Genomic DNA, 16,702 nt, shown 5'->3' on the forward strand with positions numbered 1-16,702 from the left:
TAGTGAAAAACATTTTTTTTTTCATTTTCACATCCAACTTTAACAAAAATTTGTGAAACACTTGTGGGGTGTTAAGGCTCACTATACCCCTTGTTACATTCCATGAGAGTGTAGTTTCCAAATATGGCCACATCTGGTTATTTATTGTTTTGCATTTATGTTAGAACTGCTGTAAAATCAGCCACCCCTGTGCAAATCACCAATTTAGACCTCAAATATACATAGTGCGCTCTCACTCCTGAGCCTTGTTGTGCGTCCGCAGAGCATTTTACGCCCACATATGGGGTATTTATGTATTCAGGAGAAATTGCGTTACAAATTTTGGGGGTCTTTTTTTTTCCTTTTACTGCTTGTGAAAATTAAAAGTATGGAGCATATTAGTGTAAAAATATATTTTTTTTACACTAACATGCTGGTGTAGACCCCAACTTTACCTTTACATAAGGGGTAAAAAGAGAAAAAGCCCCCCAAAATTTGTAACACAATTTCTCCTGAGTACGGAGATACCCCATGTTACGCCGAGCGCTCCGGGTCCCCGCTCCTCCCCGGAGCGCTCGCTTCACTTTCCCCGCGGCAGCGCTCCGGTCACGTCCTCTGACCCGGGGCGCTGCGATTCCGCTGCCAGCCGGGATGCGATTCGCGATGCGGGTAGCGCCCGCTCGCGATGCGCACCCCGGCTCCCCTACCTGACTCGCTCTCCGTCTGTTCTGTCCCGGCGCGCGCGGCCCCGCTCCCTAGGGCGCGCGCGCGCCGGGTCTCTGCGATTTAAAGGGCCACTGCGCCGCTGATTGGCACAGTGGTCCCAATTAGTGTGTTCACCTGTGCACTTCCCTATATCACCTCACTTCCCCTGCACTCCCTTGCCGGATCTTGTTGCCTTAGTGCCAGTGAAAGCGTTCCTTGTGTGTTCCTTGCCAGTGTTTCCAGACCTTCTGCCGTTGCCCCTGACTACGATCCTTGCTGCCTGCCCCGACCTTCTGCTACGTCCGACCTTGCTTTTGCCTACTCCCTTGTACCGCGCCTATCTTCAGCAGCCAGAGAGGTGAGCCGTTGCTAGTGGATACGACCTGGTCACTACCGCCGCAGCAAGACCATCCCGCTTTGCGGCGGGCTCTGGTGAAAACCAGTAGTGGCTTAGAACCGGTCCACTAGCACGGTCCACGCCAATCCCTCTCTGGCACAGAGGATCCACTACCTGCCAGCCGGCATCGTGACAGTAGATCCGGCCATGGATCCCGCTGAAGTTCCTCTGCCAGTTGTCGCTGACCTCACCACGGTGGTCGCCCAGCAGTCACAACAGATAGCGCAACAAGGCCAACAGCTGTCTCAACTGACCGTTATGCTACAACAGTTACTACCACAGCTTCAGCAGTCATCTCCTCCGCCAGCTCCTGCACCTCCTCCGCAGCGAGTGGCCGCTCCTGGGATACGCTTATCCTTGCCGGATAAATTTGATGGGGACTCTAAGTTTTGCCGTGGCTTTCTTTCCCAATGTTCCCTGCATCTGGAGATGATGTCGGACCTGTTTCCCACTGAAAGGTCTAAGGTGGCTTTCGTAGTCAGCCTTCTGTCCGGAAAAGCCCTGTCATGGGCCACACCGCTCTGGGACCGCAATGACCCCGTCACTGCCTCTGTACACTCCTTCTTCTTGGAAATCCGAAGTGTCTTTGAGGAACCTGCCCGAGCCTCTTCTGCTGAGACTGCCCTGTTGAACCTGGTCCAGGGTAATTCTTCCGTTGGCGAGTATGCCGTACAATTCCGTACTCTTGCTTCAGAATTGTCCTGGAATAATGAGGCCCTCTGCGCGACCTTCAAAAAAGGCCTATCCAGCAACATTAAAGATGTTCTGGCCGCACGAGAAATTCCTGCTAATCTACATGAACTTATTCACCTAGCCACTCGCATTGACATGCGTTTTTCCGAAAGGCGTCAGGAACTCCGCCAAGATATGGACTCTGTTCGCACGAGGCGTTTCTTCTCCTCGGCTCCTCTCTCCTCTGGTCCCCTGCAATCTGTTCCTGTGCCTCCCGCCGTGGAGGCTATGCAGGTCGACCGGTCTCGCCTGACACCTCAAGAGAGGACACGACGCCGTATGGAGAACCTCTGCCTGTACTGTGCTAGTACCGAACACTTCCTGAGAGATTGTCCTATCCGTCCTCCCCGCCTGGAAAGACGTACGCTGACTCCGCACAAAAGTGAGACAGTCCTTGATGTCTACTCTGCTTCTCCACGTCTTACTGTGCCTGTGCGGATGTCTGCCTCTGCCTTCTCCTTCTCTACAGTGGCCTTCTTGGACTCTGGATCTGCAGGAAATTTTATTTTGGCCTCTCTCGTCAACAGGTTCAACATCCCGGTGACCAGTCTCGCCAGACCCCTCTACATCAATTGTGTAAATAATGAAAGATTGGACTGTACCATACGTTTCCGCACGGAGCCCCTTCTTATGAGCATCGGATCTCATCATGAGAGGATTGAACTTTTGGTCCTCCCCAATTGCACCTCGGAAATTCTCCTTGGACTTCCCTGGCTTCAACTTCATTCCCCTACCCTGGATTGGTCCACTGGGGAGATCAAGAGTTGGGGGTCCTCTTGTTCCAAGAACTGTCTAAAACCGGTTCCCAGTAACCCTTGCCGTAACTCTGTGGTTCCTCCAGTAACCGGTCTCCCTAAGGCCTATATGGACTTCGCGGATGTTTTCTGCAAAAAACAAGCTGAGACTCTACCTCCTCACAGGCCTTATGATTGCCCTATCGACCTCCTCCCGGGCACTACTCCACCCCGGGGCAGAATTTATCCTCTCTCTGCCCCAGAGACTCTTGCCATGTCCGAATACGTCCAGGAGAATCTAAAAAAGGGCTTTATCCGTAAATCCTCCTCTCCTGCCGGAGCCGGATTTTTCTTTGTGTCCAAAAAAGATGGCTCCCTACGTCCTTGCATTGACTACCGCGGTCTTAATAAAATCACGGTTAAGAACCGCTACCCCTTACCCCTCATCTCTGAACTCTTTGATCGCCTCCAAGGTGCCCACATCTTCACTAAATTGGACTTAAGAGGCGCCTATAACCTCATCCGCATCAGAGAGGGGGACGAGTGGAAAACGGCATTTAACACCAGAGATGGACACTTTGAGTATCTGGTCATGCCCTTTGGACTGTGCAACGCCCCTGCCGTCTTCCAAGACTTTGTCAATGAAATTTTTCGTGATCTGTTATACTCCTGTGTTGTTGTATATCTGGACGATATCCTAATTTTTTCTGCCAATCTAGAAGAACACCGCCAGCATGTCCGTATGGTTCTTCAGAGACTTCGTGACAACCAACTCTATGCCAAAATTGAGAAATGTCTGTTTGAATGCCAATCTCTTCCTTTTCTAGGATATTTGGTCTCTGGCCAGGGACTACAGATGGATCCAGACAAACTCTCTGCCGTCTTAGATTGGCCACGCCCCTCCGGACTCCGTGCTATCCAACGCTTTTTGGGGTTCGCCAATTATTACAGGCAATTTATTCCACATTTTTCTACCATTGTGGCTCCTATCGTGGCTTTAACCAAAAAAAATGCTGATCCCAAGTCCTGGCCTCCTCAAGCAGAAGACGCCTTTAAACGACTCAAGTCTGCCTTTTCTTCGGCTCCCGTCCTCTCCAGACCTGACCCTTCCAAACCCTTCCTATTGGAGGTTGATGCCTCCTCAGTGGGAGCTGGAGCTGTTCTTCTACAAAAAAATTCTTCCGGGCATGCTGTCACTTGTGGTTTTTTCTCTAGGACCTTCTCTCCAGCGGAGAGGAACTACTCCATCGGGGATCGAGAGCTTCTAGCCATTAAATTAGCACTTGAGGAATGGAGGCATCTATTGGAGGGATCAAGTTCTCCTGTTATTATCTACACCGACCACAAGAACCTCTCCTACCTCCAGTCTGCCCAACGGCTGAATCCTCGCCAGGCCCGGTGGTCTCTGTTCTTTGCCCGATTTAATTTTGAGATTCACTTTCGTCCTGCCGATAAGAACATTAGGGCCGATGCTCTCTCTCGTTCCTCGGATGCCTCTGAAGTTGAACTCTCTCCGCAACACATCATTCCACCTGACTGCCTGATCTCCACTTCTCCTGCCTCCATCAGGCAGACTCCTCCAGGAAAGACCTTTGTTTCTCCTCGCCAACGCCTCGGAATCCTCAAATGGGGTCACTCCTCCCATCTCGCAGGTCATGCGGGTATCAAGAAATCTGTGCAACTCATCTCCCGCTTCTATTGGTGGCCGACTCTGGAGACGGATGTTGTGGACTTTGTGCGAGCCTGCACTATCTGTGCCCGGGATAAGACTCCTCGCCAGAAGCCCGCTGGTTTTCTTCATCCTCTGCCTGTCCCCGAACAGCCTTGGTCTCTGATTGGTATGGATTTTATTACTGATTTACCCCCTTCCCGTGGCAACACTGTTATTTGGGTGGTCGTTGATCGATTCTCCAAAATGGCACATTTCATCCCTCTTCCTGGTCTTCCTTCTGCGCCTCAGTTGGCTAAACAATTTTTTGTACACATTTTTCGTCTTCACGGGTTGCCTACGCAGATTGTCTCGGATAGAGGCGTCCAATTCGTGTCTAAATTCTGGAGGGCTCTCTGTAAACAACTCAAGATTAAATTAAATTTTTCTTCTGCATATCATCCCCAGTCCAATGGACAAGTAGAAAGGATTAACCAGATCTTGGGTGATTATTTGTGACATTTTGTTTCCTCCCGCCAGGATGACTGGGCAGATCTCCTCCCATGGGCCGAATTCTCGTATAACTTCAGGGTCTCTGAGTCTTCCTCCAAATCCCCATTTTTCGTGGTGTACGGCCGTCACCCTCTTCCCCCCCTCCCTACTCCCTTGCCCTCTGGTCTGCCCGCTGTGGATGAAATTTCTCGTGACCTTTCCATCATATGGAGAGAGACCCAAAATTCTCTCTTACAGGCTTCATCACGCATGAAGAAGTTCGCGGATAAGAAAAGAAGAGCTCCCCCCGTTTTTTCCCCTGGAGACAAGGTATGGCTCTCCGCTAAATATGTCCGCTTCCGTGTCCCTAGCTACAAGTTGGGACCACGCTATCTTGGTCCTTTCAAAATTTTGTGTCAAATTAATCCTGTCTCTTATAAACTTCTTCTTCCTCCCTCTCTTCGTATCCCTAATGCCTTTCACGTCTCTCTTCTCAAACCACTCATCCTCAACCGTTTTTCTCCCAAATCTGTTCCTCCCACTCCTGTTTCCGGCTCCTCGGACATCTTCTCGGTCAAAGAAATTTTAGCTGCCAAAAAGGTCAGAGGGAAAAATTTTTTTTTAGTGGACTGGGAGGGTTGTGGTCCTGAAGAGAGATCCTGGGAACCTGAGGACAACATCCTAGACAAAAGTCTGCTCCTCAGGTTCTCAGGCTCTAAGAAGAGGGGGAGACCCAAGGGGGGGGGTACTGTTACGCCGAGCGCTCCGGGTCCCCGCTCCTCCCCGGAGCGCTCGCTTCACTTTCCCCGCGGCAGCGCTCCGGTCACGTCCTCTGACCCGGGGCGCTGCGATTCCGCTGCCAGCCGGGATGCGATTCGCGATGCGGGTAGCGCCCGCTCGCGATGCGCACCCCGGCTCCCCTACCTGACTCGCTCTCCGTCTGTTCTGTCCCGGCGCGCGCGGCCCCGCTCCCTAGGGCGCGCGCGCGCCGGGTCTCTGCGATTTAAAGGGCCACTGCGCCGCTGATTGGCGCAGTGGTCCCAATTAGTGTGTTCACCTGTGCACTTCCCTATATCACCTCACTTCCCCTGCACTCCCTTGCCGGATCTTGTTGCCTTAGTGCCAGTGAAAGCGTTCCTTGTGTGTTCCTTGCCAGTGTTTCCAGACCTTCTGCCGTTGCCCCTGACTACGATCCTTGCTGCCTGCCCCGACCTTCTGCTACGTCCGACCTTGCTTTTGCCTACTCCCTTGTACCGCGCCTATCTTCAGCAGCCAGAGAGGTGAGCCGTTGCTAGTGGATACGACCTGGTCACTACCGCCGCAGCAAGACCATCCCGCTTTGCGGCGGGCTCTGGTGAAAACCAGTAGTGGCTTAGAACCGGTCCACTAGCACGGTCCACGCCAATCCCTCTCTGGCACAGAGGATCCACTACCTGCCAGCCGGCATCGTGACACCCCATATGTGGTTCTAAACTGTTTCCTTGAAATATGACAGGGCTCCAAAGCGAGAGAGCGCCATGCGTATTTGAGGCCTAAATTGGGGATCTGAATCCGCCACAAAAATACCCTACGGCAGTGTTTCTCAAACAGGGTGTCTCCAGCTGTTGCAAAACTCCAAGCATGCCTTGACAGTCAGTGGTTGTCCGGCAATACTGGGAGTTGTTGTTCTTCAACAGCTGGAGGCTCTGCTTTGGAAACAGTGCCGTAGGGTATTTTTGTGGCGGATTCAGGAACATTGGTTGCGAAACACTTAGCATTTGTTACTTAACTCAGTGTTTCGCAACCAGTGTGCCTCCAGCTGTTGCATAACTACAGCTTCCAGCATGTACAGTCTCTCAGTGCATGCTGGGAGTTGTATTTTTAATTTAGCCAAACAACAATACGGCAAACAATAAGCGCCGTATGTAGGTCCCGGGGGTACCAATATATAGCCAAAAACAAAGAGACCCACAATACTAATATTATTTCAAAAAGTATAACAATCTTTATTAGACAATAAAAAGACAGACAATTTAAAAATAATTTAAAGGCAGAGGATGACCTTACGGAGGAGACAACAAGTGCCAGTGGACCTGGTATGGGTGATGTAGGTATTCAGTCAAGAGCATACATAATGTAAGACTTGCACGGCTGCACACTTATAATATCGTAAAAATAGATATAATATCTAACATATATTGATATAACATAGGGAGCAGCAATGCGATATCACAAACATGAATAGGGACCCAAAATGGGTGATACCTAAAGAGACTACCTGTCATATACCCAAAGGCCAGGAACACCAAGCACCAACACCCCAACGCACGTTTCGCGTATGGGCTTCGACAGGGGGCGTGTGACTGAATACCTACATCGCCCATACCAGGTCCACTGGCACTTGTTGTCTCCTGCGTAAGGTCATCCTCTGCCTTTTAATTATTTTTAAATTGTCTGTCTTTTTATTGTCTAATAAAGATTGTTATACTTTTTGAAATAATATTAGTATTGTGGGTCTCTTTGTTTTTGGCTATATAGAGTTGTATTTTTGCAACAGCTGGAGGCAGGTACGTGCACACATAGGGTTCAAAGGGGGCTTCAGCCCCTGCCCTTTTTCGCCCTTGCTTCTTTAATGCCGTTTTTTTTTCCCCCAAAACTGGTAGACAAATTGAGTCTGCTCACTCTATAGAGGTGCTACCTCTCTGCAGGGGTCAATTGTATAGCGCTGGCACTGGCAGGGAGATGGTCAGCTCCTTTAACAAGCCACCCCCCCCCTCCTCCTGTTCTGTTGCTGAACGATCTCGCACAGTGTAACTTTGTGTCGGCTGAGTCTGCAGGGACCAGGAAGCAAAGTGTCCTGCCGAATAATCCATTTACTAAAGTATTCCATGCACCCAGCCAGCTTCCTATAAAAGTGAGTGTATTCATATATAGTGTGCAGATGTATTGTGTGAACATGTCTGTGTAATGTCTGTTACAAGCCTTTGTGTATAGTGTGGTGTGTGCACTGCATGTATATACACATGTATGATATATGTGTGAGTATGTGTATGTAAGTGTGTATATGTATAGTATTTTATGTATGTTATATGCAGTGCTGTATCTGTCACTAGGCCAACAAGGCCCAGGATTGATGCAGCACTTATTGCAGTCGTGGTCACAAATCGCATGGCGCCCCTGAAGTACACTAATGTTTGTGTATATAAGTTTTTATATTTGTCTGCAATCAGTGTTTCCCAACCAGTGTGCGGCCAGCTGTATTGGCTGTCTGGCCATTCTGGGAGTTGTAGTTTTGCAACAGCTACAGTCACCCTGGTAGTGAAACACTGATTTATGCAGGTATGTGTATTTATCAATGTCTCACAACCAGAGTGCCTCCAGCTGTTGCAACTGCTGAAAGCACTCTGGTTGGGAAACACACAGACACACACACACACACACATACATACATATTTATATTCAGGGATGTGGGACTCCTATCACCCGACACCAGGGACATACTACTAGTGGTTGTAGTAGAGCTATGTTTCTTTACATACTGGTGGTTGTAGTAGAGCTATGTTCCTTTACATACTGGTGGTTGTAGTAGTGCTATGTTCCTTTACATACTGGTGGTTGTAGTAGTGCTATGTTCCTTTACATACTGGTGGTTGTAGTCATGCTATATTCCTTTACATACTGGTGGTTGTAGTAGTGCTATGTTCCTTTACATACTGGTGGTTATAGTAGCGCTATGTTCCTTTACATACTGGTGGTTGTAGTAGTGCTATGTTCCTTTAAATACTGGTGGTTGTAGTAGTGCTATGTTCCTTTACATACTGGTGGTTGTAGTAGTGCTATGTTCCTTTACATACTGGTGGTTGTAGTAGTGCTATGTTCCTTTACATACTGGTGGTTGTAGTTTAGCTATGTTTGGGTGGAGGCGGGGGGGGGGGAGTATGATTTTGAGGAGATCAAACATATAATGGCCTATAACCAAACCAGTGTTTCCCAACCAGGGTGTCTTCAGCTGTTGCAAAACTATAACTCCCAGCATGCCCAGACGAGTTTTGCAACAGCTGAAGGCACCCTGGTTGGGAAACTCTGAATCAAACATTCCCAGAACAAAATAAAAGAAGAATAGAACTACAGAAGTTATTTTTTTCACGTTTGTGTTTTCCTCCTCACATTCTAAAAATCATAACGTTTTCAATTTTCCACCTATATACCCATATAAGGGCTTGTTTGTTTGCATCAGAAATCGTACTTTGTAATGACATCAATCATTTCACCACAAACTCTATGGCAAAACCAGAAAAATATTTGTGGGGCAAAAGAAAAAACAAAACAGCAATTTTGTAACTTTTGGGGGCTTCTGATTCTACACAGTGCACTTTTCAGTAAAAATTACACTATATTCTGTAGGTCCATACGATTACAAGGATAAGATAATTTATATAGGTTTTATTTTATTTTTCTACTTAAAAAAAATTATATCTACATGCACCAAAATTCATGGTTAAAATTGTCATCTTCTGACCCCCTATAAGTTTTTTTATTTTTCAGCATATAGGGCGGTATGAGGGCTCATTTTCTGCACCGTGATCTGAAGTTTTTATCGGTATCATTTTTGTTTTGATCGCTTTTTATTAAAAAAAATTATATTATAAAAAATATGCAGTTTTTTATAGTGCCTTTTTTTATTTGAGCCCCTGCCCTCCAAAATGTGTGTGCACGTCCCTGGCTGGAGGCACACTGGTTGCGAAACACTGAGTTAGGTAACAAACTTGGTTTCACAACCAATGTGTCTCCAGCTGTTGCAAACCTGCAGCAATCAGCATGCATTGACAGTCGAAGGGCATGCTGAGAGTTTTAGTTTTGCAACAGCTGGAGGCACACTGCTACAACTCCCAGCATGCCCTTTGGTAGTCTGTGCATGCTGGGAATTGTAGTTATGCAACAGCTGAATGCACACTTTTTTATGGGAAAAAATGTGCCTCCAGCTGTTGCACAACTACAACCCCCAGCATGTACAGACTACCAATGGGCATGCTGGGAGTTGCAGTTGAAACTCTAGCTGTTGCAAAACTACAACTCCCAGCATGCCCTTTGGCTTTGCATGCTGCACGTGTTGCTAAGAAACAGTAGGAGGTGAACAGGCCTAACCTCCTGCTGTACCCTGTCGCCGGGACCGATCCTGCTACTCCTGTCGCCACCACCGATGCTGAAGGGACCTGCGCCGGACCAGGGCAAGGTAGGAGACCCCCGCCGGTGCCAATCTCCGCTCGCTGTCCCAATCACCACCCAGCAGGTCCGTGATTGGTTGGTCATTCCGACTGATCAATCACGTGATCATGAGGTGGCACCCGTGCCACCTCACTCCTGCTGGGTAAGGGTGAATGGGACTGTCTCGGACAGCCCCATTCACCCTTTTTTTCCAGGTCACCAGAGACCCGATTGACCCGTAATAGCGGCAAATCGCAGGTCTGAATTGACCGGCGATTTGCCGCGATCTCTGACATGGGGGAGGGGTCTCAGGACCCCCCTGGGCGATATGCCGGGATGGCTGCTGATAGATATCAGCAGTCATCCCGTTCCGATCACCGCGTCCGGAGACGCGGTGATCCAGGGAAGTTGCGCCGTAAATGTACGGCACTGTGCGCTAAGTACTTCTTAGCAGTGCCATACATTTATGGCGCTGCTCCTTAAGGGGTTAAAACTCGTTTTGTAAAGACAACAATGATAAATCCCATAGATTTTGTCAAATAAATGACTTTATTTAATATGCCATAAAGAATATAAAAACATGCAGTAACATTGCTGTACCTGTTTTAGGATCAATAGAAAAATATGGTTGTCCCTGAAGAATACTATAAACCACTCTGGCACTGTTTCCATATGTAGGATCATCTGCATCAGTTGCTTTAACCTGAAGTACGTAGGCACCTGGAATGAGGAAATAATATTAATATATGCAGAGTTGTTATTTTACATGATTGTAGATTAGCAGAAAATTGCATAAAATTATATAAAAAGAAAAAAAAATAAGGTTAAAGCATTTCTTTTTATGGCTACTTTGTGCAGCCATGCATTTTCAGGAAAAAAAAAAGAAAAATAAACAGTATACACTCTTTCACATTGCATTTGGCACATTGAAATGAATGGATCACGTGAGTGTACGTTTTTTCTCTTTTTTTTTTTTGGGGGGGGGGGTATATACAACATGCATAGCTTACTTTCAGGTGTGAACCAAGCCTAAAAATAGACATGGGTCTGCACAGAAATCAGTCAAACAAATTATTACCTGTATCAATAATGTGCTACAATGGTGAAAATTAAGGCTTTATTTGCATAATGTCTTTTTATACGCTTTTCTCTATAGCAACAAGCCATGTAATTAAGTGTAGTGTTGGACGCAATTGTTAAGTTGAAGTGTGAAATATTTTTAACACCTAAATCATTGTACTTTACACGTTGATACTGTGTTAATATAATGATCTGAGAAAGCTGCAAACACTAAACTAGGCATTATTTTCCGAATTATGCTACAGTAGCTAAATGCAACATAATATATGGCTATACCAAGTTCTGTGTGCATTTTTTTTTGTTTATTACAGTTTAATTAATTTGTCTTAACATGAGGATTAAAATGTAATTATAGAAATTGCTTACAATAAGAGCATTTTTACAGTCTACACAATTTATCAGTTCTTTAGTATTTTCCATTTCATTCACTATTTTAATTTGAAGACATTAAATAAACAATAAATAAAAGAATATAGGGGAGATTTATCACAACTTGTGTAGTGGAAGAGTGGAGCAATTGCCCATAGCAACCAATTAGATTGCGTGTTTCATTGTCAGAAAGGCCTTTGAAAAAATGAAAGAAGCAATCAGGTTGGTTGCTATGGGCAACTGCACCACTCATTCCTCTACACAGGTTTTGATGATATTCCCCTATCTGTTAATAATCTAATGTATGTTATCCCAGGCACACATGCACACACACATATATACAAACACACATATGCACACATACATACACACACACTAGCACACATGAACATACTTCTATTTAAATCAGTTAGCATTTGACACCAAGTTCAGACTACGGAATTTCCGCCTGCAATTCCGCTTTGAAATTGCAGGCGGAAATTCCGCTTGCTAAAATGTATAGTGTAGTGAATGGGTTTCCGTTCACAAATTCACACTTCGGAATTTGTGAAGCCGAATTTGTGAATGGAAAATCAGCTTGGCAATTTCTGCCTGAAGAAAGGGGTTGCTCTTTCTTCAGGCGGAAATCCGTACAGAACACATTACAGTCTATTGGAGACTGCAGTGTCCGCGCGGTCCTAGCGCTGACTGATTCATTCAGTGCTTGCCGCACTCGGAATCTCCTGGCGGAAATTTTCTGCCCGGAGATTCCGTAGTCTGAACCTAGCCTAAGAGGAAGGTGATAGTCTACATGACAACACTTCACCCAACAGTACAGGAAATGTCATTAGTCATCTTAATAAATGTTTTACCTCAGGCTTGTTTTTTTTACCTCAATCTCATGGAAATAAGATCTAAATAAATGCTATACTATACAGTAGAATCTTCCAAATAGCGGACACTCACAGGAATAAAAAAGTTCCACTATTGGGAGATGTCCCCTATTGGGAAAAAAAGCTTAAACATTTTTCTAAATTACAGAATATTGTTCTGTACTCACTCCAGAGTGGAATTACCTAGAAAACATGATAAAAAGCTAAATATAAATAAATAATTTTGCACTGTAATAAGGCTTTAAAAAAAATCTCAACAATATAATTAGTTTGGAAAAGTTATGCCAAATCATTCCCCCCACAATGCCAAATCATTATGTTCTTCTTACTTCTTACCTGGCCAGCAGGCAGTGATGAGTGACGCTCCTCTGCACTTCACTCAGTGAGGACAGTGACGGCCATGAGCTGCGTAGCTGCCCAAAGTGACAAGTGACGCTCTTCTGCGCTTCACTCAATGAGGGCAGCTTCTGCTGCTGGCAGTGATGAGTGATTCTCCATGCATCACTCGTCATTTCGGGTAACTGCCGCTGCTTACAGCCGTCACTGTCCTCACTGAGTCAAGCGAAGAGGAGGATCACTCATCACTGCCTACTGGCCAGGAAAGAAGTAAGAAGAACAGGAGGATAAGGGAATGGAAAAATGATTTGGCATGGGGAAATAATTTGGCAAGGGGATGAGGGAATGGGGGAATGATTTGGTATGGGGGGGGGGATGATTTGGCACGGGGAGGGGATGATTTGGCACAAGCGGTGTGCTGGGGCTGCTATAGGGGGGTCCAGCAGTGTCCAGGGCCCCCTGGAAACCTGGGGCACTTACTGGGGTATTGGTTTTACCGCCCTGATGGCAGCCCTTTGTACAAGGTAGGGCAGCACATAAGCCTGTTTGTCTCCTATTGGGTGTGTTTTGTCCCCTATTGGGAGTGTTTTGTCCCCTATTGGGAGTGTTTTGTTCCCTATATGCTGTGTCCATGACCTCTTTTGGCAATGTCCTCTATTCAGAGGGTGCAAATATATTAAGTCCTATGGGACTCTGCCAGGGAATTAAAAACTGTCAGCTATTGGGAGGTGTCCCCTAATGGGAGGTGTCTGCTAAGGGAGATTTCACTGTATATTGATTTGTTTGTTACGTAAAATGGTGAGGCATGAATATAACAAAATAAAAACTTGCCAGGAAAATGAAATACACAAGTGAAATCCACTCCAGGATAAAATCAGACAAAGGATAAATCATAATAACCTGTGATAAGTTAGAAATCAGACTCATCTTGACCCACATGTGTACTTTTTGTGGGCACATGGCCTTTATTAGGTTTTACATTGTGTTTTTAATGCTTAAATTAGTTATCTCTCCAAAATCAACTTTGTATAAATAAATAGCCTGTGTAAGATAAGCAGCTATGCCTTTTACTTGCATTTTTGATTCTACCTGTGTTGTCCTAAAAAGTCTTTGTGTGATCTGTAACAGCAATATAATACAGACGACACATCGCCATGGGGGGATGTGGGTATGGGGGCGCAATTTGCTTAGCCAGCTTCAGTGTATGAATTCAGGCCCATCCCCAGAGTGGTGACTTCTTCAGCACCCAAACCATGGTCCAGTCCCTGTCCTGTGATGGGTCAGACATGTTCACTCCCCTTCATTGAATTATGTTATATATTCAATTCGCAAAGTGGCCGCAGCCTTGAGTGGTGACAGGTGGACACATTCATACACCAATAGGTAAGCACATATGGGGGAGATTTATCAAAACCTGTGTAGAGGAAAAATTGACCAGTTGTACATAGCAACCAATCAGATCGCTACTTTTATTTTTTTTCCAGAGGCCCTTTTCAAAATGAAAGAAGTGACCTGAATTTTTTCATGTATGCAGTCTTCTTCTTTATTTTTAGGTTAAAAAATAGATATATATCTCTGGTATATAAGAGAATAATTAAATGTGTTTAAAGAAATTGAAATCTAGACTGTATTCATATTCAACTTTAATATAAAAATATTAAGGAAAAGTTAATGTGACCGATAACATCGTAAATTCTCACATTCAATTTTCTGAATGAATAATGGATTTAAACTTAAGGAAGACTTGAGAAGTCTTGACAAAGTTTAACTAATGTGACTATTGTTTTATGAGCAGCCAAAAAAAAAAAAAGTAAATAAGCATTAGCTTTCTAAAGAAAAATGTCCATGGTCATAATTCAGATGTGGTCTAACATTTTGTTCTGCTTGGTTTTATTTACTGCATAAGAAGAAGTTGCATGAATCAGGGTACCAGCTCATTAGTTTTCACGTTTCATTGAACGGGAGGCCTTGCTCACGATCCATTGCCTTAGTAATGTCAATGGTAATTTCATCTTTGGTTTAGTGCACTATATATGTTCATGGTTTTATGCATCTATAAAGTAAGATTTTGACATTGCCCTTGTAGGCCTTAACATAAAAATATGAACCATGAACAACTAACAGTAATATTGTCTGATGGAACTGTTGCTTAAGCTTGTTCTGTTGGAATTGTAAAAGGGAAATTTTTCACCTAAGAATAATGACCTAGTTTAAGGTTTCCTCACCATATTGTCCTAGTAACACAGGCCTGTCTGCATCATTAATATCTTTAGAGACAGACAAAATCACAAAGCTATATCACTCAATGACTCAGAGCTCTACATAATGATGATGCTTTTCTTTGCCTCCACAGAAGGCCAGCCTGAGCTATTGAGTTATTTATTTTAGTTTTACACTCAATTGGTACATTACTTTTTATTTTCTTATTAACTTTGTCTTGTAGTAGTTTACCTTAGAGAAAATGCATGAAATGCAAATGCAAAATAAACACAAGCAACCGTACAATATAGAAGTGTTAATCATTTTTTTTCCTACGCATGCAAAAACACAAGTTACAATGGGAAATTGTAGTGTCCTGGGAGCATCTCGGAGTTGCAAAAGTAAATAGTTGTCATGTGAATGAGGAGTAAGTGTCTAAATTTGTACCTGAATTTCATGAGTAAAACTTGTATAGCCTCCTATTTTCTGTGACACATACCTCTGCATACATTTTGTTATTATGGATGTGCAAGGGTTAACATTTCGCAATTTACTGCCACCTCTGGTGTACTATATATGTAAGGATGCATAGAACATTGGTCACATGAGTCTCCTCAGCTATATTATGTAACAGACAATAGGTGTAGATACGCTGTGTCACTAAACCAGTTTGGCTCTCAGACCTAACTTTGATCTTGACTTCTACTGTTAGAGGGTACCAAGTCACTCCACAAATGAGGTACTGGTGTTGATTGCTGCTAGCCCAATGGATCAGATGGTACAAGTGCATGTCACCTGTGAATCAGACAGGTAGTCATAGTCCAAGTCATATACAGTGACAAAGGTACCCAGGGATAAGGTAGGTATGTAGTCAAACACAGGTGGATGGTCAAGGCAGGTGGAAAAGGATAAGCAGCTGTCGTCAACAATAGAAACACAAGTAACACACACACACACATATATATATATATATATATATATATATATATATATATATATACACACACACACATATAAGTGGGCTAGGTATAGGTATTAAAGGCCAGCAGTAGAGTCAGCGAAACAGCAGGGGTAAGTGCTGAGAAGCATTACAGTTTACATGCAGAAACTACAAGGAGCTTCTAAGAGAGGAGGTTTACAAGTCCAACCCCTTTGCCCAGAGGGCTCATAATAGTCTGGTCTAGTTTAGGATAGAGTACAGACTTGCCTGTTTGCTCTCTGCTAGCAGTGGCGGATCCAGGGGGGGGGCAACGGGGCAATTGCCCCCCCCCCGAGATTGCTGCCCCCCCCCCCCCGCTCCCTAGCATGGTGGAGCCGAAGCTGTAAGCTCCGGCTCCACCATTCACTAGCCTTACACACACGCTGTGCACAGTGTGTGAGCTGCGGGGACGAGATCCACTAAAGGCCGGCGCGATGACGTCACATCATCGCGCCGGCGCCTGGAAGACCCGTCCCCGCGGCCTGCATACTGTAAGTAAGGGTATGCTCAGGGCCCAGGGGATTAGGGAAAGAGGATATGCGCCACTGTTTGGAGGAGGGAGGAGGAGGAGGAGGGGGGGGGGTCAGAGAAAAGGGAATATTTAATGAGGGTCTGCAGGGCAAAGCACAGGGGGCATTATATGTGAAGAGCACATGACAGGGGGGCCCCCTGTCCTGTGCCCTTCACATTTAATGTCCCCTGTGCTGTGCCCCTCACATAGTGCCCACTGTGCTGTGCCACACATATAAATTATATGTGTGGGGCACAGCACAGGGGGCATTATATGTGTGGGGCACAGAACAGGGGTCATTATATCATATAATGCCCCCTGTGCCCCTCACATATAATGCACCCTGTGCCCCTCACATATAATGCCCCCTGTGCTGTGCCACACATATAAATTATATGTGAGGGGCACAGCACAGGGGGCATTAAATGTGTGGGGCACAGCACAGGGGGGCATTATATGATATAATGCCCCCTCTGTCCTGTGCC

The 16,702-nt window shown here is 45.5% G+C and overlaps 1 protein-coding gene across 3 annotated transcripts in view; it reads right to left on the reverse strand.

Annotated features, from left to right (window-relative positions):
- Positions 1–16,702, reverse strand: part of CDH12 (cadherin 12) — an 863,358-nt gene that overhangs the window by 83,828 nt on the left and 762,828 nt on the right. For all 3 annotated transcript variants that reach the window (XM_056520962.1, XM_056520961.1, XM_056520960.1), the window contains one exon: positions 10,472–10,591. In XM_056520962.1, coding sequence (XP_056376937.1) covers positions 10,472–10,591 — 120 coding nt within the window. The remainder of the gene's footprint in view (positions 1–10,471; positions 10,592–16,702) is intronic.

The sequence above is a fragment of the Hyla sarda genome, chromosome 5, assembly GCF_029499605.1.
Source record: "Hyla sarda isolate aHylSar1 chromosome 5, aHylSar1.hap1, whole genome shotgun sequence".
NCBI classification, from domain to species: domain Eukaryota; kingdom Metazoa; phylum Chordata; class Amphibia; order Anura; family Hylidae; genus Hyla; species Hyla sarda.